At 42.3% G+C, this 23,776-nt stretch overlaps 1 protein-coding gene across 2 annotated transcripts in view; it reads left to right on the forward strand.

Moving 5' to 3' along the window:
- The first annotated feature begins 8,012 nt into the window (after positions 1-8,012).
- The window catches only part of LOC122563617 (transcription elongation factor A protein 3), a 28,724-nt gene continuing 12,960 nt past the window's right edge, over positions 8,013-23,776 (forward strand). For both annotated transcript variants that reach the window (XM_043717578.2, XM_043717580.2), the window contains exons 1-6: positions 8,013-8,210; positions 10,279-10,341; positions 15,705-15,810; positions 18,572-18,695; positions 20,204-20,290; positions 21,386-21,463. In XM_043717578.2, the coding sequence (XP_043573513.2) occupies positions 8,142-8,210; positions 10,279-10,341; positions 15,705-15,810; positions 18,572-18,695; positions 20,204-20,290; positions 21,386-21,463 (527 nt within the window). In that variant the 5' untranslated portion in view covers positions 8,013-8,141. The remainder of the gene's footprint in view (positions 8,211-10,278; positions 10,342-15,704; positions 15,811-18,571; positions 18,696-20,203; positions 20,291-21,385; positions 21,464-23,776) is intronic.

Raw genomic sequence — 23,776 nt, forward strand, 5'->3', positions numbered from 1 at the left:
TGTTCTAGCTAAGTGGATAAAGAACTGGCTGAACAACAGGAGACAGAGAGTAGTAGTTGAAGGGAGTTTCTCGAAATGGAGAAAGGTGACCAGTGGTGTTCCACAGGGGTCAGTGCTGGGGCCACTGTTGTTTGTAATATACATAAATGATCTGGAAGAGGGCACTGTTGGTATGATCAGCAAGTTTGCAGGTGACATGAAGATTGGTGGAGTAGCAGAAAGCATAAGGGACTGTCAGAGAATACAGGAGGATATAGATAGACTGGAGAGTTGGGCAGAAAAGTGGCAGATGGTTTTCAATCCAGACAAGCATGAGGTGATGCATTTAGGCAAGACTAATTCTAGAGCGAATTATACAATGAATGGAAGAGCCTTGGGAAAAGTTGATGGGCAGAGAGATCTGGAAGTGCAGGTCCATTGCATCCTGAAGGTTCTGCACAGGTGGATAGAGTGATCAAGAAGGCTTGCCTTCATTGGATGGGGTATTGAGTATAAGAGCTGGCAAGTCATGTTAATATTGTACAAGACATTGGTTCGGCCGTACAGTTCTGGTCGCCACATTACCAAAAGGATGTGGACGCTTTGGAGAGGGTGCAAAGAAGGTTTACGAGAATGTTGCCTGGTACGGAAGGTGCTAGCAATGAAGAGAGGTTTAATAGGTTAGGTTTATTTTCATTAGCAAAAAAGGAGATTGAGGGGGGACCTGATTGAGGTGTATAAAATCATGAAGGATATAGACAGGGTGGATAGAGACAAGCTTTTTCCCAGGGTGAAGGATTCAATAATGAGAGGTCACGCTTTCAAGGCGAGAGGTGGAAAGTTTAAGGGGGATACACGCGGCAAGTACTTCACACAGAGGGTGGTGGGCGTTTGGAACGCATTGCCAGCAGAGGTGGTAGAGGCAGGCATGGTAGATTCATTTAAGATGCATCTGGATAAATGCATGAGTAGGTGGGGAGTAGAGGGATACAGATGCTTAGGAATTGGGCGACAGGTTTAAGATTAGATTATAGTGTGGAAACAGGCCCTTCAGCCCAACAAGTCCACACCGACCCGCCGAAGCGCAACTCACCCATACCCCTACATTTACCCCTTACCTAACACTACGAGCAATTTAACATGGCCAATTCACCTGACCCGCACATCTTTGGACTGTGGGAGGAAACCGGAGCACCTGGAGGAAACCCAGGCAGACATGGGGAGAACGTGCAAACTCCATGCAGTCAGTCGCCTGAGGCGGGAATTGAACCGGGGTCTCTGGCGCTGAGAGGCAACAGTGCTAACCACTGTGCCACCGTGCCGCCCACGGTGGCACATTAGAGAATACATTTGGCTCAGGCTTGGAGGGCCGAAGAGCCTGTTCCTGGCCTGTAAACATTCTTTGTTCTTTGTTTTTTGTTCTTTGTTAAGCTCTGCAAGGCCAATGTGGACATCAGGAGCAACTCACTAAATCTTTTAATTACATCCTACTATTGAGATGAGATTCTTGTGACCATATTAACTGCACATCTTGTATCATTAATATGCAGCTCCCTATCCTACCATTCACTGCGAGAAAATCAGGCATTGGAAAGACAGGGCATGGGCATCAAGAGATTTGGGCACACTCCATGGGTATCAGCCACATGTACCCCATGTCCATGGACAATATATGACGTGTCAGCATCCAAGAATCTTCATGGCACATCTCCAATCCACTTACAGGACAATTATGTGTATCAATGCTGCACCTTGGACTGCTCTTGCATCTTTCATTGTACCACTGAAGCAAGGAAATGCTGTGCTTTTAGGGACACACATCCACTTCAGTGGATAGGGCCAGGCTGTGTCTCTTGGCTGTTCGCATGCTTTCTTAGTGCACACTCACTTTGAGCCTAACCTCTGGATGCTCACAGCATCCCTGTGTTCCTTTCTCTTGCCTTTTGCACCTAGTGCCTTAGCCTGAGATGCCAGGCTTATAGTGCTGCTGTATTGCCGTGGCCTTTAGCACAGACACAAAGCCTGATTGTCATGGTTGTTAGCAGGCTTCAGTCAACTCAAAGGAGATAACAACATGAGCAATAAAAGCAGGAGAAGGCCATTCAGCCTTTCAAATCTGCCCTGTCTTTCAACAAGCTCATCTGGCTGATCTGTCTCAGGCGAGAGTGGGGTGCTGGAAAAGCACAGCAGGTCAGGCAGCATCCAAGGAACTCCTGCCCCTCGGACGCTGCCTGACCTGCTGTGCTTTTCCAGCACCACATTCTCAACTCTGATCTCCAGCATCTGCAGTCCTCACTTTCTCCTGATCTATCCCAGGCCTCAATTCTTCTTTTGTACCAGCTCAGCAGAGCCCTCAACTCCTTGACGGTGCAAAAATCTTCCTACCTTGACTTGAAATACTTCTAGTGATCTACTTCCACAACATCCTGGGGTAATGGATCTCAAACATTCAAACATCCTCTGGCAGAAGAAATTCTTTCTCATCTCAGTTTTGAATAAATGTCCCCTTATTCTGTAACTGTGTCTCCTAGCTGCAGATTCCCTCACTACTGGAAACAACTCCTCAGCTTCCACTGTGTCAAACCCCCCTAAGAATTTTGTAGGAACTGTAATAATAAGATTACCCCATGTCCTTCTAAACTCTAATGGGTAAAGGCTTAACCAGTTTAGCCACTCTTGATCATTCTAAGCCCTTCATCCCATGGTTAGCTTAGTGAATCTCTTTTGAACTGTCTCCAATGTCAGCATATCCTCTCTTAAAAACGGGAACTAAAACTGTAGACAGTTTTCCAGGTGCTGCCTCACCAACACCCTGTATAAATGTAATAAAACTTTCCCGATTCTAAACTCCAAACCCCTAGCGATAATGGACAAAATACCATTTAATTTTTAAATTATTTGCTGCATCTGCATGTTAACACTTTGTGTTTCATGCAGAACACCCAGATCCTTCTGCACTGCATTTCTTTTAGCATCTCTCCAGTTAAATAATAGTGTTTTGATTCTTCCTAACAAAGTGCATGACCTCTCATTTCCCTACAATGAACTCCATCAGTTTTTGCCCACTGACTCAAACTATACACAGTGCATATCCCTTTGTGGATTCTTTATGCTCCCACCACAACAGGGTGGTATGGTGGCTCAGTGGTTAGCACTGCTGCCTCATAGTGCCAGGGACCTGGGTTTGATTCCAACCTTGGGTGACCGTCTGTGTGAAGTTTGTACGTTCTGTGTGGGTTTGCTCCAGTTTCCTTCCACAGTCCAAAGATGTGTGGGTTAGGTGAATTGGCCATGCCAAATTGCCCATGGTATTTAGGGATGTGTAGGTTAGGTGCATTAGTTAGGATAAATATAGGGGAATGGATCTGGGTGGGTTACTCTTCAGAGGGTTGTTGAGCCAAATGGCCTGTTTCTATACTGTAGGCATTCTATGAACATACCCTCCCAACTATTTTGTATTGTCAGTAAATTTGGATAAATTATTCACTGCCCCATTCACTATCACTAATATAGATAATAAGTAATTGAGGGTTTAAGCCTGATCCTTCTGATACTCCATTAGTTAGATACTTTCAATTTGAAAAAGACACATTAATCCCAAATCTCTGTCTCCTCAGTATTAATCAATCCTCAAACAATTTAATGTTCCATTACCATGACCTCCGAACTTATGCAATAATATTTTTATGTGGCACCTCAGCAAATGCCTTCTGAAAGTTCAAATACACTACATGTACTAGTTCCCCTCTGTCATCTCTGACTTGTTATACTCTCAAAGATAGTCTTTGGTTGGGGTGTCTGGGAATTGTGTCAGTTTAGAAATAAGGTAGTTAATGGAGAAAGTATAGTAAAGAGAGGTGAGCAAACTTGCTTGGCCTCTTGAAGTGAAACCCTCCGTGAAACTCAGCAAAACTGAGGAGGCAGTGGCCCAGTGATATTATCACTGGATTGTTAATCCAGAGATCCCAGGTAATGTCCTGGGGACCCAGGTTCAAATCCTGCCACAGCAGATGGTGTATTTTGAACTCAGTAAAATCTGGAATTAAATGTCTAATGATAACTGTGAGTCCATTATCAATTGTTGGGAAAAAAAACCATCTGGTTCACTAATGTCCTTTAGGGAAGGAAACTGCCATCCTTACCTACATGTGATCCAGACCCACAGCATATGGTTGACTCTCATCTGCTCTCTGGACAATTAGGGATGGGCAATAAATGCTGGCTTGGCCAGTGACACATTCATCCTCATGAATAAAAAAAAGCTGACATTTGACCACAAAAACCCAAGATTTAGTCCCTAGTCTTAGACAGTGAGAAGTGAATTTTGCTGGTGAACAGCAAGAAGCCTACTTGCATGGATTTGCATGCCATTAGTATCAAACCTCTCCTCATTGATATGCGTTCTCCTATTCTCCCATACACTGGGGAGAAACTACACAGCAACAATTCCCAAAACAAAAATCAGAGCAGGTGCCTTATTGATACTTGTTCATTGCTTTCTCCTCCAGGTCTCCATCTTGCACAGCAATTGGCAACATCACAGGGTACAATCTATAAACAGTTACAACCACAGTTGCTGCCCCAGTCCACAGAGATTAGCATCGGACTCATAGCAGCTTTAATGTATCATCATGACAAATCTCTGATCCATTTGCAACACAGTTCTCCATTGCTTTGGTACACTTTGGGGCACACCAATGTTTTACACTGTACTGCTGCTGTCAAGGCACTTTGCAAGCACCACCTCATGGATTCGACCAATGTGCATTTTGGGGTCTTTGCTTGCTATCTTTGTGCTCACAGCATCCATGCCTTGCTTTTTGCAATATCCGTCCGCATTCAGAGTTTGAGGCCTTAAAGTACTTTTGTCTTGCCTTGCCTTGTCACATGGAGTAAAGTAGGGACATGATCAGTTAAACATGTGGTTGGGTGGAAATTTGGGAAATTCAAAGGTAATGGAGTTGGCAGGGAAGGCAAGGAAGAAGGAAAGGTTTGGAGGTGATCAGTGGGGGTAGGAAGTGGGGGTGTTCACTGAGATTGAGAGGCTGAGCCTGTTACCTATTGCATGAAGTACGGTCACCGTTGCCATTCATCCTCATCCAAATTGTAAATGTAGAATGGAAATGAAAATGGCTGCCATCAAATCTGGAGTGAGCAGAGTGAATGTTCCATTCTATGAAGGAACAGGTTCACTATCTTGTGATGTAAGGACCTTCAGATGGTAAAGGCATTAAACAAACCCCAACACTGTCCAGGTTAAATACATCTGTGATCACAAAATGCTGTTTTACACCTTTATACTGACTTACTGTGTGAACTAAAATCCTGGTCCTAAACTCTCTTGATTAATACAATTGACATTATGAATCAACCCAAGCAAGGGCATGAGTTGAGGTACAAAGAATGTTTTGCAGTCTGTAAAAATCACCTCAATTGTAAATCGTAGTAATCAGTTTCTAAGGTTGCATTGCTTGCACAAGGTGCAGGAGCTGTTCACTTCTCAACTTGGACTATAAAACTTACACACATTATCCTGGATGCAGGGCTGTCTTTCCAGGGTTCTGTTGAGGTTGGGGTGGGGGAGCGATCTTCACTATTTGCGCCACATGTAAAATCTCTACTGTTTGTGCACAGAAAAGCTTGAGCAAGTCATTTGAATCAAAGTGCAAAGTTCAAGTACAGGCATCTCACTGGTCTCCTTGTCTGGCGGGCTTCCAGGTGCCAATATTTGGAGGGCACTGTTGAAATTTTCTGCTGAATTATCCCATTACTGAGGTGCTGCTTTGTTTCTGATATTTCCCGCATAGGCTCATTGAAACTTTCTCAGTGGATTCAGGCACATAAACTGTGGCTGTCCCTGCCTCGTCTGCATCAAGATTAATACACAATTGGATAGGGAACCTTCAGCTGATGTGGAGTCATTCTCACTGCGGAGCTTGTAACCATAAGTGCCCTCACAATGTGCTGAAGACATGGGAGATCCACAGTTTCTCATTTTCCATGGAATTGATATGCAGATGAGAGCGGGGAAGTGATACTATGCTCTGTCCGAGGAGAAAGTTAGGATTCTGGGTGATGCTGTCCAGTGCATCAACAATTCAACATCTCTTTCCACTGGAGCCAACAATGGAGAATGGATGACCTCTCTAAATCAGGTTTCCATGCAGGTCATGTCTGGGACTTCATACTGGTCCCACCCAAAGAGGATGCGACTTGATCCTTGGAATCTCTACTTCAAAAAAATGGGGGAACGCACCAAGGCTATGGAATGGATGATAGGAGTCTGTGAGAGCCACAGCATTGAGATGAAGAAAATGTACTTCAGATGGATTAGCATCATCAGTATCTGACAGCACAACAGTCATTTTGGATAAGATATTAAACTAAGGCCATATCTGCCCACTCAGGTGGATGTTAAAGCACTGTTTGAAACAGAGAAGTAGTGTTCTGCCTGCTGTGTCCTGGCCATTTAGCCCTCAAACCAACATCACCAAAATAGATGTTGTGACCATTATTCCTGTGCTGTCTGTGGGAGTTGCTGTAAGCCAATTGTCTGCTGTGTTTCCAACATTAGAACAAGTGACTACACTTTGGTGACAGCTGTGTAATATATAAAATACATATTTTCAGTTTGGATTTTAAATTAGTGGCAAGTGAGTGTTGGATTATATTTGAGGAGGGATTTAAAAATTAATTAAGGATGCATGAGTGATCAGTAAATTGGCGGGTGGATCTACTTTTCCCAGAAGATTAGAAAAGCAGAATATTGTTGAAATGGAGAGAGGCTGCAGTATGAGGGAGATAGGTGTACGAGTTCATGAATATAAAAAAGTCAGTGTACAAGAGAATGCCTTCATTAGAGGGAGGATGGAGTATAAAAGGCAGGGAGGTCTTGCTACAATTATACAGAATATGGTGAGACCATGTACAGTTTGTGTACAATACTGTGTACAGTTTTGGTCTCATTAACTTGAATGATTCCTGGGATGAAGGGATTGTCTTGCAAGGAAGGGTTGAGCAGTTTGGTCCTTTGCTCATTACAGTTTAAAGAATTTAAAACTAAAATATTCTGTCTAAGCTTAACAGGACAGATTATGATAAGGTGTTTGTTGTGTCCCTACCCATGGACCAAGAAGCCTGGGTTCCAGTTCCACCCCAGAGGTGTATAATAACATCTCTGAACAGATTTATTAGGAGAAATAAGTTAATAAAAAATACAGTGGACACCAAGATATGGTTTTCTCCCAGCTGTGTCATGGTCTCTCAAACCAACATCACCAAAGTAGATATTGTGGTCATTATCCCTGTGCTGTCTGTGCGTATTACTGGGTGCCAATTGTTTGTTGTGTTTCCAACTTTAGAACAGTGACTACACTTTGTGATGAAAGATGTGTGATATATAGTAGATTTTAAATTAGTGGCACATGGATGTTGGTTTATTTTTGACAAGGGTTTGAAAATTAATTCAGGATGCTGAATGGCCTTTTTCTGCTCTTATTTCTCATGTTTTACTTTGATTTCCATTTAATTGTTTAACAGGGTGTCCTCCACTACAGGAGCTTTGTCTGTTCAACTGGGTATTTGTTGATCAGCTAAGAACGCCACGGAAACACATTTTGTGGTTGTTCTCTGTCCCTTTATATCTCAAATTCTGCAATCTTAAATCTACAAGTTCAGGTTTCTTGTGTCACAGCAATAGTGTACCGAGACAGAGGAGCCAGGTTCAAGTCCCGCCTGCTCCACATGTTGTAGTAACACCTCTAGACAGGTTGATCTAGAAAATATCAACATGTACAAATTCCGTCAGATTTCAAAACAATCTTGACTTGTGTCTGCCCTCAAACCAAAACTATATTCACAAAAATAAAGCCAGCTCTTTTGTTTAAGGGCTGCTCCCTTTACGACCTTGTACCGGTAACAGCCCTTCGCCAGTTATTCTGGGTATGGCTGGATATGTGGAAGTTTGACAGCACTTTTTTTGTGTGCTTGGGAACTGATACAGCGCCGAGCGATGGGACACGCCTCTTTCTGCCCGAGAGCTCACCATTAGCCCGGGTGACTTTTTTTTCCAAAAAAATGTTTAGTTTTGATTTCGATCTTTCGAATGTAGTGATTGTAATGTAATTGTGCATTTTGCGGATTTATGCAGGAGAGAGAGCACCATGGGAAGAGAGGAAAACCTCATCAGAATTGCCAAAAAGCTGGATAAGATGGTATCGAGGAAGAGTATGGTAAGGTTAATGAGCTCGAAGGAGACAGTGTGAAATTGATCAGAAGTTGCTGCGCTCCGCATCGGGACAGTTGGTTTCTCAAGTTTGAAAACAGATTTGCACTTTAGTTAAAATCTCAAAGTCACTTTTGAGTGTCCAGGAGCAGTTTTCTCGACGTGCCTGAGCTGGGGTGAAAGTCTCCACAACTTATTTACAGAAGCTAGCTCCATTTGTCGAGCAGGTGGTCTGGTTGGAACCGCAGTCTCCCACGTTACCGAGCAATGGGATCGCCCTGTGCTCTCTGGCCAATTAATGCCCCCCCCCCCATGTCTTAAAACGAAACGCCACATTCTAGCCTTGGACTTTCTTTTTAAAGAAACGTAAACGAAACTGAGAAGCACCACGGTTCGCCAAATGTGCAAACGCCGCCTTGTGACCGAGCCAGGGATATTTTAAAACCTGAATGCCCTTCACTTGCCTGTTCTTACCTTTCGCCTCCCCTTCCATCTCCTCCCCTGTCCACCTGCCCTCTTCTTCACTCCTATTGGCCCCACACCCTCTCCTTGCTTTCCAAACCTCCTCGGACTGTGATGATATGCACTGTATGATTCAACATGGAATTAGATGCACAAATTAAAGATGTTGCCAGGGTTTGAGTTTGAACAGGTTGGGGCTGTTTTCCCTGGAGTGTCAGAGGCAGAGGGGTGACCTTATAGAGGTTTACAAAATCATGAAGGGCATGGATAGGGTAAATAGACAAGGCCTTTTCCCTGGGGTGGACGAGTCCAGAACTAGAGGGTATAGGTTTATGGTGAGAGGGGAAAGATATAAAACAGACCTAAGGAGCAATCTTTTCACACAGAGGGGGATGTGTGTATTGAATAAATTGCCAGAGGAAGTGGTGGAGGTGAGTACAATTACAACATTTAAAAGGCATCTGGATGTGTATATGAAAGGGAAAGGTTTAGAGGGATATGGGCCAAATGCTGTCAAATGAGACTAGATTCATTTAGGATATCTGGTTGGCATGGACGAGTTGGTCTGAATGGTCTATTTCCGTGCTGTATGACTCTAAGCAATATTAACAGGATTGGGCATGGAATTGATTAGCCCTTTCCAAAGCTCATCATAGACAGAATGAGCTGAATAGCTTGCTTCAATGCAGTATGACTTTGGAATCCAAGCAGGTTGCACTGTGGTGGGAAGAACAAGGCTTGTAAAATAGTAGGTTGGAATGTGGAGCCCTATAAGACACACTTTTAAGGGTTCAATGCATCCCTCTGGATAGGCTGAGACCTTTTCCTTACTGGAGAGGTTTATAAAATCATGAGGAAGATGAATGGCAGATGCCTTTTCCCTACGTTGGGGAATTTCAAGACTTGAGGTCATATTTTTAAGGTGAGAGAAGAACAGTTCAAAGAAGACATAAGGGACATTTTTTTTACACAGAGTGTGGTTCATGTGTGGAATGAACTTCCAGAGGAAATGGTGGATGAGGGTACAACAACATTTGAAAGGCATTTCAGTAAGTACATAAATAAGAAATGTTTGAAGGGATATTGGTCAGGTGCAGGCAGGTGGGACTAGTTTAGTTTGGGATTATGGTCAGCATGGACTGTTTCCATGCAGTATGACTTTACGATTCTCCATTGTGTGCTTTCCAATAGGAGTGGCATGATGGTTAGCATTGCTGCCTCACAGCCCTAGGAACCCGGGTTTGATTCCAGCCTCCAGTGACCGTGTGGAGTTTGCATTTTCTCCCCGCGTCTGCGTGGATTTCCTTCCACAATGCAAAGATATGCAGGTTAGATACATTGCCCATAGTGTTCAGGGAAGTGTAGATTAGGTGCATTGGTCAGAGGTAAGTATAGGATAATAGATAGGGGAATAGGTCTGTGTGGATCACTCTTTAGTGGGTCAGTGTGGACTTGTTGGGCCAAAGGCCTGTTTCCACACTGTAGAGATTCTGGGAAAGAAAATCTTGCAGATGTTCAACATTGACAGCCAATGAACAGTTGTACTCATTAAAAAAAGATCAAAGGCTGCCAGAATTTCATAATGAAAGATCATTTCAATTTTGTTTGAATAGGATGGTGCTCTGGATCTGCTCCAGGAACTGCGAGGTGTAAAGATGACTCTAAAGTTGTTGCAGGTAACTTAATGATACAAACACTACCAAATGGCCATTTCCCTCTGTTTCTGTGGGAGGTGCCCTGGGATGACTGCAGTAATCACCGAAATCCCTTCCTGCCTCAACTCATCCACTTTTGAAACTGTCTTATTGTATATTGCTGCTTCCACAACTATTTTGTTTTTCACTTGGCTGACCTCCCATTGTGTCTTCTGTAATCTTGATCTGGTTTAAAATAAAATCTCTGTTGTCCAGATGTTAACTTATACCATGTCCTGCTCACCCATCATCCCTCAGCTCACTGACCTACATTAACTCTTGGATCAGCAAAACCTCAATTTTAAAATTCTCATCCTTATTTGATAATGCCCCTCATCATCCCCCCACCATCATTTGATCGATTCGCTGCCTCTCTATTTCTGTAACCTGGATTCCCTCCCTAAATCTTGCTGTATCTCCCTTTCTTTTCTCTTTTTAAGTTGTGCCTTAAGGATTTTTGGCTTTCTGTTCTAATTATCTTAATCGATTTGGTGTTCAATTCTGTCCTATAATGTTCCTGTAATTTGCCCTAGGATGTTTGTATTACCTCAAAAATGCAAGTTCCTGTTTAAAGGTACTTTTGTGGATGTAGCTACGTCTTTCCTTGTGGCTCAGTGACTCAAGACTGTTGAGTTTGGAATTGAAATCATGTGGACACCAGGATGTTTCCAGGTGTAGTTCCTGGAATGGCAGTAGGAGGTGCTGTGTTCATCTCGATGCCCTGGGCTGTGGAGAACAAGTCGAAGCACTGACCTTGATTCTGATTCTAATCCAATGCTGGGAGTTGTGTGCTCTGACCTGGTGCTGAAGGATGTATGGCTTTCAGAGGCAGACAAGATCAGAGCACTCCCCGAGAGTGTAATGGATGGCAGAAAGCTTCCCTATTTTAATCTCCCCAGACAGCACACCGGGGGCAAGACATTGCCATGATCTATTTCTCCAGCTCTCTATTGCCATCACATTCAATAAAATGTGCTGACAGATACAGGCCATTTGGCCTGCCAGTCTGTGCTGTTGTTCAGATTCGATAGGAGTCTCACTCTATCCCATCTATCTCACTTCAGTACTTCACCATGTTTTTGTATCCCAACTTTCTCTGCTATACTCATCTAACTTCCTTTTTGAAGGGAAATAGATGTTGGATAATGAAAAAAAATGGTTTGGCACATGTTACTGCCAGCCACGTGGATTTGAACATGGCTTCACAGGTTGGCAATGTCAAACATAAGGTTGTGGTAAAATGTTTATATTAGTTTCAACACCACACTCTGCAGTGTCCAATTGCTTTAATGATAAAGACAAACTGTTCTAAAATACAGTACACAAGTGAGAGTTGGATTCCTGGCTAAATTGCGAATGAGGAAATGTTCAAATTCAGTATTCAAATATTGGACTTGAGTATTGTTTAAAAAAAAGACATATTTTATCTTGCACTTGTTTTTTCTTGTGAATTGTCTGGATGAGCTGCTTTTCCGACATTGTTCATATTGTATATAATGCTTTCCATATCGTCATGGGGACCCTCAATGCTGTTTCATGCTAAACACTTGTTTTAAATTCATATACATGTGCAATCATAAAAATTTACAACAAGGGAGAAGGCGATTCAGCTGATTGTGTTCATGTCAGCTGACAAGTAACCATCTAGTTTGTAATCACGGTTAAATATACAAAAATCCTAGGTATACTTAGATTAAAAATACAACAGGTATTATAACTGCAGACGTAACTCAGTTCTAGCTATACCTATAACTGACCTCTTTCCTTCCTGGCTCCTCCTTACCAAAATCTCATTTATTTCACATAAACTGATCTTTTGTTGCTTGGGTTAAATTTATCGATCACACCTTGATTTGTTGTTAGAGGTTTGGCTGACACCAGTGAATCTTCTGGATTTGGGAAGTATGGACTGTGTGGGAGAGAAACATGAACATCGAGTATACAATAATGCTAAATAACATGAAGTGTGTAAAGCTGGAAACAGTTAAGCAGTTGAGCTCTTGGACAGGCTCCCATTCCATATTGCTAACATGTGTTCAGTTCCCACTTGGAAGTTGCAGAACTTTCAATTCCAGCAAAACCTGATCTGATAAACACATTTTTATTTTGTTGGCTGTAATGTTTCTGAAGTGAAATAAATTTAGATGTTAATCCTCTAATAACCACTCATTCACAACTCAACGTAGTGAGAAATCTCTTTAGCAGCCAGTAATAACTATCGTAGGAATTGGTAAGATTCACAAAAGGTGCAGAGAAGCTGCATTTGTGAGGTTGAGGGTAAAGTTAGTTATTTCTGGTGCAGTGCAGTGTAATTTTTAACCAGAGTTCCCATTAGTTGACCTGAGCTCAGACAGGATACAAACAAAATGTTAACCTTTCCAGCGTTGGTTCTTGATGAATGTATTTCTAACTCTCTTTCCCCCACCAATGGCTATTCTTAAAAAACTTTAAATTGCAAAATGTGAAGAGTTGATGCAGGGACGAAATTGAATTGGCAGAGATTAGTATTGAGAATAGAATGCTGCTGGCCAAAAGCTTTATTGACTTGGCTCAGTAAAGACTAAAACCATAGATGAAAGGAATGCAGCCAAATTAAAATGATTCTCTGTTTGTAAAATCTGCACCACATTCTCGATACCAGAAACATGTACCAGTGATAGGTAAGGTGCACCCGGGAGGTGATGGCCTAGTGATACTATCGTTGAACTGTTAATCCAGAGACCTGAGTAATGTTCTGGGGACCTGGCTTTGAGATGAATTTGCTGAAAATGTGTTGCTGGAAAAGCGCAGCAGGTCAGGCAGCATCCAAGGAACAGGAGAATCGATGTTTCGGGCATAAGCCCTTCTCAGGAATGAGGAAAGTGTGTCCAGCAGGCTAAGATAAAAGGTAGGGAGGAGGGACTTGGGGGAGGGGCGTTGGAATTGCGATAGGTGGAGGGAGGTCAAGGTGAGGGTGATAGGCCGGAGTGGGGTGGGGCGGAGAGGTCAGGAAGAAGATTGCAAGTTAGGAAGGCGGTGCTGAATGGAGGGATTTGACTGAGACAAGGTGGGGGGAGGGGAAATGAGGAAACTGGAGAAATCTGAGTTCATCCTTTGTGGTTGGAGGGTTCCCAGGCAGAAGATGAGGCGCTCTTCCTCCAACCGTCGTGTTGCCATGGTCTGGCAATGGAGGAGCCCAAGGACCTGCATGTCCTTGGTGGAGTGGGAGGGGGAGTTAAAGTGTTCAGCCACGGGGTGGTTGGGTTGGTTGGTCCGGGTGTCCCAGAGGTGTTCTCTGAACCGTTCTGCAAGTAGGCGGCCTGTCTCCCCAATATAGAGGAGGCCAGATCGGGTGCAGCAGATGCAATAAATGATGTGTGTGGAGGTGCAGGTGAATTTGTGGCGGATATGGAAGTGTCCCTTGGGGCCTTGGAGGGAAGTAAGGGGGGAGGTGTGGGCGCAAGTTTTGCATTTCTTGCGGTTGCAGGGGAAGGTGCCGGGAGTGGAGGTTGGGTTGGTGGGGGGTGTGGACCTGACGAGGGAGTCATGGAGGGAGTGGTTTTTTCGGAACGCTGATAGGGGAGGGGAGGGAAATATATCCATGGTGGTGGGGTCCGTTTGGAGGTGGCGGAAATGACGGCGGATGATACGTTGTACATGGAGGTTGGTGGGGTGGTAGGTGAGGACCAGTGGGGTTCTGTCCTGGTGGCGGTTGGAGGAGCGGGGTTCAAGGGCGGAGGAGCAGGAAGTGGAAGAGATGCGGTGGAGGGCATCGTCGACTACGTCTGGCGGGAAATGTGGTCCTTGAAGAAGGAGGCCATCTGGTTGTTCGGTATTGGAATTGGTCCTCCTGGGAGCAGATGCGGCGGAGACGAAGGAATTGGGAATAAGGGATGGCGTTTTTATAGGGGGCAGGGTGGGAGGAGGTGTAGTCTAGGTAGCTGTGGGAGTCGGTCGGTTTATAGTAAATGTCCGTGTCGATTCGGCCACCCGAGATAGAAATGGAAAGGTCTAGGAAGGGGAGGGAGGGAGGGGAAGACAGGCCGCCTACTTGCGGAACGTTTCAGAGAACACCTCTGGGATACCCGGACCAACCAACCCAACCACCCCGTGGCTGAACACTTTAACTCCCCCTCCCACTCCACCAAGGACATGCAGGTCCTTGGACTCCTCCATCGCCAGACCATGGCAACACGACAGTTGGAGGAAGAGCGCCTCATCTTCTGCCTGGGAACCCTCCAACCACAAGGGATGAACTCAGATTTCTCCAGTTTCCTCATTTCCCCTCCCCCCACCTTGTCTCAGTCAAATCCCTCCATTCAGCACCGCCTTCCTAACCTGCAATCTTCTTCCTGACCTCTCTGCCCCCACCCCACTCCGGCCTATCACCCTCACCTTGACCTCCCTCCACCTATCGCAATTCCAACGCTCCTTCCCCAAGTCCCTCCTCCCTACCTTTTATCTTAGCCTGCTGGACACACTTTCCTCATTCCTGAAGAAGGGCTTATGCCCGAAATGTCGATTCTCCTGTTCCTTGGATGCTGCCTGACCTGCTGCGCTTTTCCAGCAACACATTTTCAGCTCTGACCTCCAGCATCTGCAGTCCTCACTTTCTCCTTTGAGATGAATTTGCCTTTATTAAAATTCTGGAATTAAGAGTCTAATGATGATCATGAGTCAATTGTCAGACAATCCTGTCTGGTTCATGAATGTCCTTCAGGGAAGGAAACTGCCAACCTTACCTGGTCTGGCCTACGAGTGACTCCAGACCCAGAGCAATGTCGTTAATGCTTAACTGCTATCTGGGCAATTAGTGTTGGGCAATGAATGCTGGCCTGGCCAGTGATGTCCTCTATCCCATGAATGAATAAAACAAAAACGTGGGAGCAAAGCCCCCTGGACATTGCAGACATCTGACTCCATGTTCTTCTCGGTTGGTAATAAATACAGCTGACAGGTTGACACCTGAATCTTAACAGCAATTCCAAATAATGTCCTTGAAGTTGTTCTCAACACTCCAGGATTACCCTGGAATCTTCAGGAATTGAAGATTAATCACCCAGGCACTGCTGAGGAGATTTATAGATTTTTTAAAGAAAAAATACATATTTTGATATGTGATTTAATATTTTTTGTTTTATTGTATACATTTTGGTGATAAGGAAGGGTGACTAAGCCTGCAGACTGTTGTTGATAAGAATCGATAACCTTGTCTCACGTGCGTAATTGCTGTTGTATAGCAAAGTGCATTTGGTTGGTTTGTTTTAATCCACCTTATTGCAATGTCAGTGAAGTTCCTGCATGTTAGGTGAGGACTGCTCGAGTTGTTCTGATTGAATTAGACTTCCCTTTTTATCTCTGACCAGAGTACAAAAATTGGCATGTCTGTAAATGCAATTCGTAAGCATAGCACGGATGAGGAAGTCATCGCGCTCGCTAAAATCCTCATCAAAAACTGGAAGAAGCTTCTAGGTAAGTGCACAAACGCAACTGTTAAGAGTCTATTTTATCTACAAGTAAAAGTGAAAACACCAACAAAAGGCAGTGTCCTTTATCTGTTGCCTAGATATCTACAACTATCATGGTAAAATGTTACTGACTGAGTATTCATCTTGAAACATTAAAATCACCAAGTACTGTACATCGGTGTTGTGTCTAATCACTAAACGTGTGTGGATTTAATGAGGTCCTATGAAGATGGCTTTGGTTCAGGGCCTTTGAATTAGGAGATCATGGCACAAGTCCCATTCCAAGGTGAGAAGTCTGGGCTGACACATTAGCATGCTCCACAAACTTGGAGGCCTTTCTTGTTGAGAAGTCAATAAACTAAGACCCTCTTTTCCCTCTCAGTTGATTTTTTAAAAATTTCATTAAGTATTTAATGCCTGTCCCCAGTTACCACTGAATTGTGCTGACCTGCCTTCTTGAAATGCTGCAGTTCTTGGGGTGTGGGGACACCCCTTTCGCTTTTAGAAAGGCAGTCCCAGGATTTTGACCAGGAAGTGGTGAAGGAACATTGATATAGTTACATGTCAGGAAGGAGGGGAGGTGGCTGGCTGGGGTGCGGTAGAATCTTGCAACTTTTGGTCTTCCCATGTAACTGCTGTCCTTGTCTTTCTGGGTAGAGGTCATGAGTTTGGGGTAAACAATGGTAGGGGATGGCACACATTGCTGTCATTGTGCATTAATGGTGAATGTGGAAGCTGGTGAATGGGGCACTGATTTGTCATGGATAACACTGAGCTTCTTGGGTATTGTTGGAGCAGCACCCATCCAGGCAAATGGAAATTCCAACAGTAACCTTTGTAGGAGGTGGACAGGCTTCAGCATGACAGAAGGTTGATTACTCTCTGCAGATTTCTAAGTCTTTCACCAGCTTTTGTAGCCACAATATTTATGTGGCTGGCCCAGTTGAGGTTCTGATCAATGGTAATCCTTGGGATGTTGATAGTGAAGGAATTCAGCAATGGAATGACATTGAATGTCACATGCCGATGTTTATGTTCTCTCATGTTAGAGACATTCATGTGACGAGAATCTTACTTGCTATTTGTCAGCCCAAGCCTGGATGTTTTGAAGAAGAATAGAGGAGTTGCCCTCCCTATGGCTGGCTAATTTTTATTCCTCAACTTCTCTAAAACAACTGCTCAAGTGGTTGCTGTGTTCATTTCAGATGTATAATTTCAGGATGTCCCAAGGTGCTTTGCAGGCAATGCATTCGTTTTTAGTTGTTGTAATTTAGGAAAGGAGGTTTCCAGTTTTTCATAGAGCTAGATCCCATAAACCGCAGTGTGACAGTGAACAAAGATGTTTTATTTTTCCTTATGCTGATTGAATGCATTAATGAGGGGATGTTCTATTACTTCATGAAGATTTTAGCCAAATTGTGATCTTGTGAGTTCACATAAATGTTGACGGTTCCATTTGCATTATTCAAAGAAGTGTACACATTTTTCAACTGACCTGGCCAGCATTCCTCTCTGCCTGAATATTCACTTCACTCTTCTTTGCAATTACATTACTTGGTGAAAAATTGACTGGCTATAAAAACAATTAATGCGGATTAGAATCGCTAATTGTATATAATCAGGTACTTTTAAAGTTTAATTCTGAAGAACGATTGCTGGACTTGAAGTGTTAACTTTGATTTCTTTCCACAGATGCTGCCAGCCCTGTAGAGTTTCTTCAGTAATTTCTGTTTTCGTTTCAGATCTCCAGCATCTGCAGTTCTTTGTTTTATTTTGCTGTATAAACTTACATTTTACATGTTCTTGGAACAACATCCTGCATCCACATTTAACACTGAGAGGGTTAAATTATTAGGATATGTTCTGTAGACTGGGTTTCTATTCCAGTTGGCTGTGAGCATTGTTAGCAAGGCCAGTAATTATTGTCCATCTCTACTTGCTATTGAGAAGACAATGGTGAGTATAGAACTTTAAGAGTGACCTAATTGTGGAATGTAAAATGACTAGAAGAATTTAAAATGTGAGGAAATATTTCTTCTGATCTGGGGAGAGATGATAATTGGAAGAGACTAAAACAGTGGGGAGAAACTATGAAATTAGAACTAGGAGTCGAGAGCACTTTGTCAAACATCAGTTCATAAAAATCTCATTTTCTTCTCCAATTCCCAAAAGCTGTGAACTGTGTGTTGGGTGGGGGTGGTAAGATGAAAATTTCAAAATTGAGTTTAATGGACTCTTGGAATTGCAGACTCAAAAAAAAAGTCAGTGGTATTGGGGTATAAATTAGCTATGATCTAATTGAATGGAAGGACATGCTAATTGGTAGATGGCCTATTCTTGATAATATGCATTCAACAATGTTTGACTTTGCATGACCAAAATAATTTTGCAATCATACCCCTCTTTGAAAATAATTTCCATAAAATTGTAGCACTTTAATTGTCCATCTCCTCTCCCTAAGTGTTACTTCCTATTGACACTTGTTTTGTTCACATTGTATCCAATAACATTTTGCAATATTAGCTGTCACAATGGGGCCACAGGCTGTGACCATCAGATGGCTTTTGAATGCTTTTCCGAAGCCTCTCCCTGGAGATTATGTTGCTATATCCGATGCATGAAAGATTTTTATATTCATCCGTTGATTACAAGGGACACCTCTATTATGTCTTAACTTTTTATTCGTTGGTTCTAATGATTACTGTTGATTCACAATAAAAACAAAGGAGCGATCAGAATGAATCTCAATACATTTTCTCTTTCAGCCTCAGAAATTCCAGCTGATCACAAGGCTGTGAAAGCAGCAGGAAAGGAGGGTGAGAAGAAAGACAAAGCACCAACTGTGTCCCCGGCACCCCGAAAACATCCCGAAGAGAAATATGTGGAGAGGTAATGGAACAGGTCACCATTCTGCACTGAACTGTCATGATCTAGTTAAAGTAACAATGACAGATGCATTAGGTTACCAGAGGTCATAAATTTAGTATGATTAGCAAAAGATTGAGAACAGAATTGAGAATTATTTTTCACAGAGAGTTGTTATAACCTGGAACATAAGAAATGTAAGTATCAGATTCTGTAGGAACTTTCTATGTACTTGCTTTGATACTTGCTAAGAGTCGAATGTAGTGAACATGCTTTTGCATGTCGAGGGAAATTATTAATGCTGGAGCACTGAAAAGGCATTCCTAATGCTGTATCCTTGTGATTATTCTGCGGGTTGTAATACATAAATCAACGTGGAATGCCTTCAAAAATCATTCCAAAAGCAAGGGTTGATATTTTTGCAAGGTGTAAAGTTGAACTGTTGGTGAGGGTTGAGTGGTCGCCATTTTGAAATGTGAAAAAACCCAATGGTAATTCATGTTAATGTGGAATGAATTAATTCTACAAAGATACCTTTGACCATAATCAAAACATTTTCCAACCCATCAAGTTCATTGTCTTCATCCTCTGACAAAAGAGATCATCAAAATTTATTAAGTCACTTTGAGTCATTTTTTGAACAATCTGTGCATTTATTGTCTCTCCCACATTATAAGAATAGCTACAATTCAAAGTTAATTCATTGGCTGTAAAGGGCATTGTGATGTCCTGAAGACATGAATGGATTTGTTAACTTTTTTCTTTCTTAACCACTTGTGCTAGATGATGTAATGACTGTCCAGCTGTTATTGCCATTGTAACTATCCAGTTCTGTCGATTTTTTTCTCACTGTTGTTGGAGTATGTCCGTTGGCTGTTTCTTCATAATTTAAATGCTCTCAGATTAACTCTAGTTTATTTTTTCCATAGGAATGAGAGTTTAGTTGAGGTAAATGAATAGAAAGGGATAAGTAGACTGTCTTTATTCTATGCAATGTTGAATGCATTGGTAGGAATTGATTAAAATATGTATCTGGTGTCCTCCAGCGATGATAAAACATGAGGTAGCCATCCACACACTAACTATAAAGACAGTTATGCTAACAGTCTTTCTTCCTGGAAGAATGGCTGATGTGTGATGTGGAATGATGCCAACAATATGGGTTCATTTTCTGTACTGACGAATGTCACCATGATAGCCTTAACATCTCAACATTACCTGAGGTACAATGACCCTCAGGGTCATCATGCAATGTTTGGGACTTCCACTTTTTCACTTTCCAAGGATGATCCCATAATCGAACAAGCTGCCAAAGGAAATAGTCACAGTCTATCAATGGAAATCTTTAAGGCCCATCTTTAGATTAACTCTATCTTAAAGATATCTGGACGGTAAACCCAGTGGCACATTCCTGCCTTGGCTAGCATTACATCAGAGATGTTCGGAGAATGTCGATCTTAGTCTCTGATTAGCAGAAAAGGAATTAAACGTTTCTCACCAATAGGTTTGATTAATTCTAATTTGATTTCTAGGCAAGATTTATTCAGCTCCAAGCCTCCACTGACAACTTCACCCATGTCCAGGAAGAACTCCACAGATGGACAGCGGGACCATCAGAGGTGAGAAAATGATTGTTAGCCTTTTTTAGCTCTGCAGGTGAGCTACCCCCTCGAGGTAAAATTGGAATCTTAGGCCCATTGGTGAGATAGTCAATCTCATTCATTGCCATTATGTTTAATGTGTTAAATACACAGGAACAGCATGGTTGCAGTAGTTCCTAGCTAAGCAACAGTTTGACAATTTGAAAAAAAAGTTCTTTCCTGGGATGTGAGCACTGCTCATAAAGCCAGCATGTTTTAGATTAGATTAGATTAGATTCCCTACGGTATGGAAACAGGCCCTTCGGCCTAACAAGTTCACACTGACCGTCTGAAAAGTAACCCACCCAGACCCATTCCCCTACCTTATATTCACCACTGACACTCTGGGCAATTTTAGAATGGCCAATTCACCTAACCTGCACATCTTTGGATTGTGGGAGGAAACCGGAGCACCCGGAGGAAACCCACGCAGAACCTATTCCTAATTGTCCTTGAATGAAGTTGTTTGCTAGTCTGAAGTTGCTATTTAATTACATTGTCTGGCTGAGGAAGTACTTTTCTCGTAATTTAAATGATTTAGTAAGTTCCACTTGAACCACAAAGTCATAGTTAGTTTTGCATGAAGAAAACACTTTAACTCCTGTTAGGTTGCCTCTCCAAACACGAATCCTTCTATCACCTCCCAACAGTATCGAGCGATTTCCAAAATGCAGGGATCACAGTTAGATAGACTACACAGTTTTCAGATTCCAAAGAAAATCTCTGATTTTGGATACATTCTAGGTTGCTATGTGCATGGTTATACAGTTAGCAGGCAATGTGAGTGAATGTCATGCCTAATTCATAAATATAAAGGATGATATTCTTTTGAAATAGGAAGGGCTCTAGATAGATAGTGCAGCGGACAATGTTTGAAAGTTGTTTGTTGCTAAACTGAGAGTGGAAGTCATTCATTTCCTGCTAATTATCATGGATTTTCAGAGCATTACTGGAAAATGAAATTAGTTATACGGCTGTTCTGTAAAGTAAACTGTTAACGATGCATAAATGGCTGTATAACTGCTGCTTTATTTATTTTCCTTGAGGGCTTTTGAAATGGCTCTTATTTTGCAGACGTGATTCCTCGAGCTCGATGTCACCAATGACTCTTTCACCTATGTCCAGGAAAAACTCTACAGATACTGAAGAGAGGTAGGATAATACCTGGCTTGCTATGAAAGGGAGTAAAAAATAATTAGAAGAAATATCTGGCAGACTTCTATTTTCTTTGTGCATGAGGAGCAGAAAGATGCATGTTTTTGCCAAGATGCACCACAAATTGAATAACATTCATCAAGGTGGCAGTGATTTATTCTTCTTGAATGCAGGGAAAGCAAAGATGTTAAAAGTTTTAAACTATTGAATACTGCCACTTCTTAAAAATCATACAGTAACTGAAGTTATAGGCAATAAAAAAGTTTTATTCTCGAGCATATTGCTGAGCTGTGGTCTTTTCCGTGATGTATTCTTCACTCAGGTGACATTAACGTCTGTTTCTTGATTTTGTTCAAGGATTGTGGCAATTCAACACAGTTTTGTTGCTGACACATTTCATAATAACTAGCTCTGCTTCTCCCAGCAACACTGTTTGTGTATATAAATAGAAAACCACATGGTTAACATCAGTGGGAACAAAGATTTATTCATTAGTTCAATGCCTCATTTCCAAGATTTGGAACATTGTGCATCCAAGTAGCCCTGTCCACTCTGTTGTGACAGCACTAACATGTGTTGGGTAGGTCCTCTGACTGTTCTGGAACTGAGAACCTGGACAAGCTTGAGGAAGACATTTTGAGCCTGATCTTGTCTTCACTTGAACTGTCAGTAGGAATGACTTTGATCTCTTGATTTCTAATCAAATGGCTCTGAGAAAGAAATGGAGATGTCTATTTATATAGCGTCTTATCAGATCTCTCAGACACATCAAAGCCCCCTCATCAAACTTGGATTTATAAGGAAACTTTACCTGTTCCAAAGTCCTTTCGCAGGACTGTAAACGGTCACTGCCATTGAGTCAATTTATGAAACTCCCTTTCTAACATTGAGTTCCTATGCATTGCAGTCAGATAGACAGCTCACCACCACCTTTTCAAGGACAATTAGGATGGACAATAAATACTGGCTTAGCCGTGATGCCCTCATCCCATTATAGAAGATGTTCTGCCAGCAATGAGCCATTAGGAGAGCATAAGATAGCTATGTTGTTATCAATATAAGAAGAGGAGTGGAGTACTCAAGCCTGTTCTGCTATTCTCATCAGATCTGCTCGATCAAACCATTATAATGACCTGTTTTGGAAGATTGGCAAAAGAGGTGTTAAACAAAGATGACAAAATCATCTGTTAAGAAATGTGGTCCCATTTGTACCATGTTAGCAGACTGATACTAATGGCTTATCAGGAAAATGAATGGGATTTTGCCTCCCAGAGTGACTTGAATAGTATAATGATGCAGCTCCTCAAGGCTAGATAACTCTGATATGTGGTCTCTGGTTCAGAAAAGATAAATCCCAGGTGAAGGTTAAAGTCTGAGGATCTTTTGACATTAGCACATCCGTGATAATTACTCGGATAAAATTAACACTTTTGCCAAGTGTAAAGATTTCTTGTGTTACTTTTCAAGCTCATTGAGTTCACAGTAGCTTTAAAGAATACTGATGCTCCTCTTCACAAATCATGTGAATGTTTTACTGGGGAATGAGAGACAGGAAGAGTTACATGGTTACAAGCAGTGAACACCATACAGTGATAACATCACCTGCCTGAGCATGAAAGGTTAACACTGAAAATGCTCAATGCACCATTTACTTCTATCATCCAGCAAATCCCCACAATCAACTTGAAGTTGTTGAGGAAACATTCAACAGATAAAAAGGATGAACGATAACTGTTGGATTCTATCTCATTATCAGACTAGAAATACAGAGCAAAACCAGTATAGTCTAATCTTCACTTGCCTTTAATTATCTTCACACTCTTTTTGAAGATGTTGACTTTTCCTAATGCAGCTATTTTATGGTACATCATGCAGGAGACTGCCTTTTGTCACCTGAGGAGGCAGTGACGGACATTTAAATGGTTATGAAAAGCACTGACAGAGATCAAACTTTTCAGATCTGTTTTCATCTCTTGTTTTCACCATAGTATGCAACGAGGTCAATGAATTATAATAAAGAGTGGGATCACTGACTGATCCTTATCCCCCATTCCCTTTGGTAGGTGTTGCTTCCTAGGCACATCCTGAGCTACCCAGCCTGGACCAGAGACCACACGTCAGAGTTATCTGGCCTTGAGGTGCTGTACCATTGAGTATGATATTATTCTAGTCACTCTGGGAGGCAAAATCCCATTCATGTTCACGGTATCAGTTGAGAAACCAGAAGCTTAGACATTCCCTTATGTGTAGTATTCTGTAACGGCCTCTTCCTGCTTTGCAGAGAACCTAAAATCAACAAAATCTTCCAGT

Source organism: Chiloscyllium plagiosum, unplaced genomic scaffold (assembly GCF_037043375.1).
Source record: "Chiloscyllium plagiosum isolate Xiang-an unplaced genomic scaffold, Cpla_swu_hap1 HiC_scaffold_30, whole genome shotgun sequence".
Taxonomy (NCBI): domain Eukaryota; kingdom Metazoa; phylum Chordata; class Chondrichthyes; order Orectolobiformes; family Hemiscylliidae; genus Chiloscyllium; species Chiloscyllium plagiosum.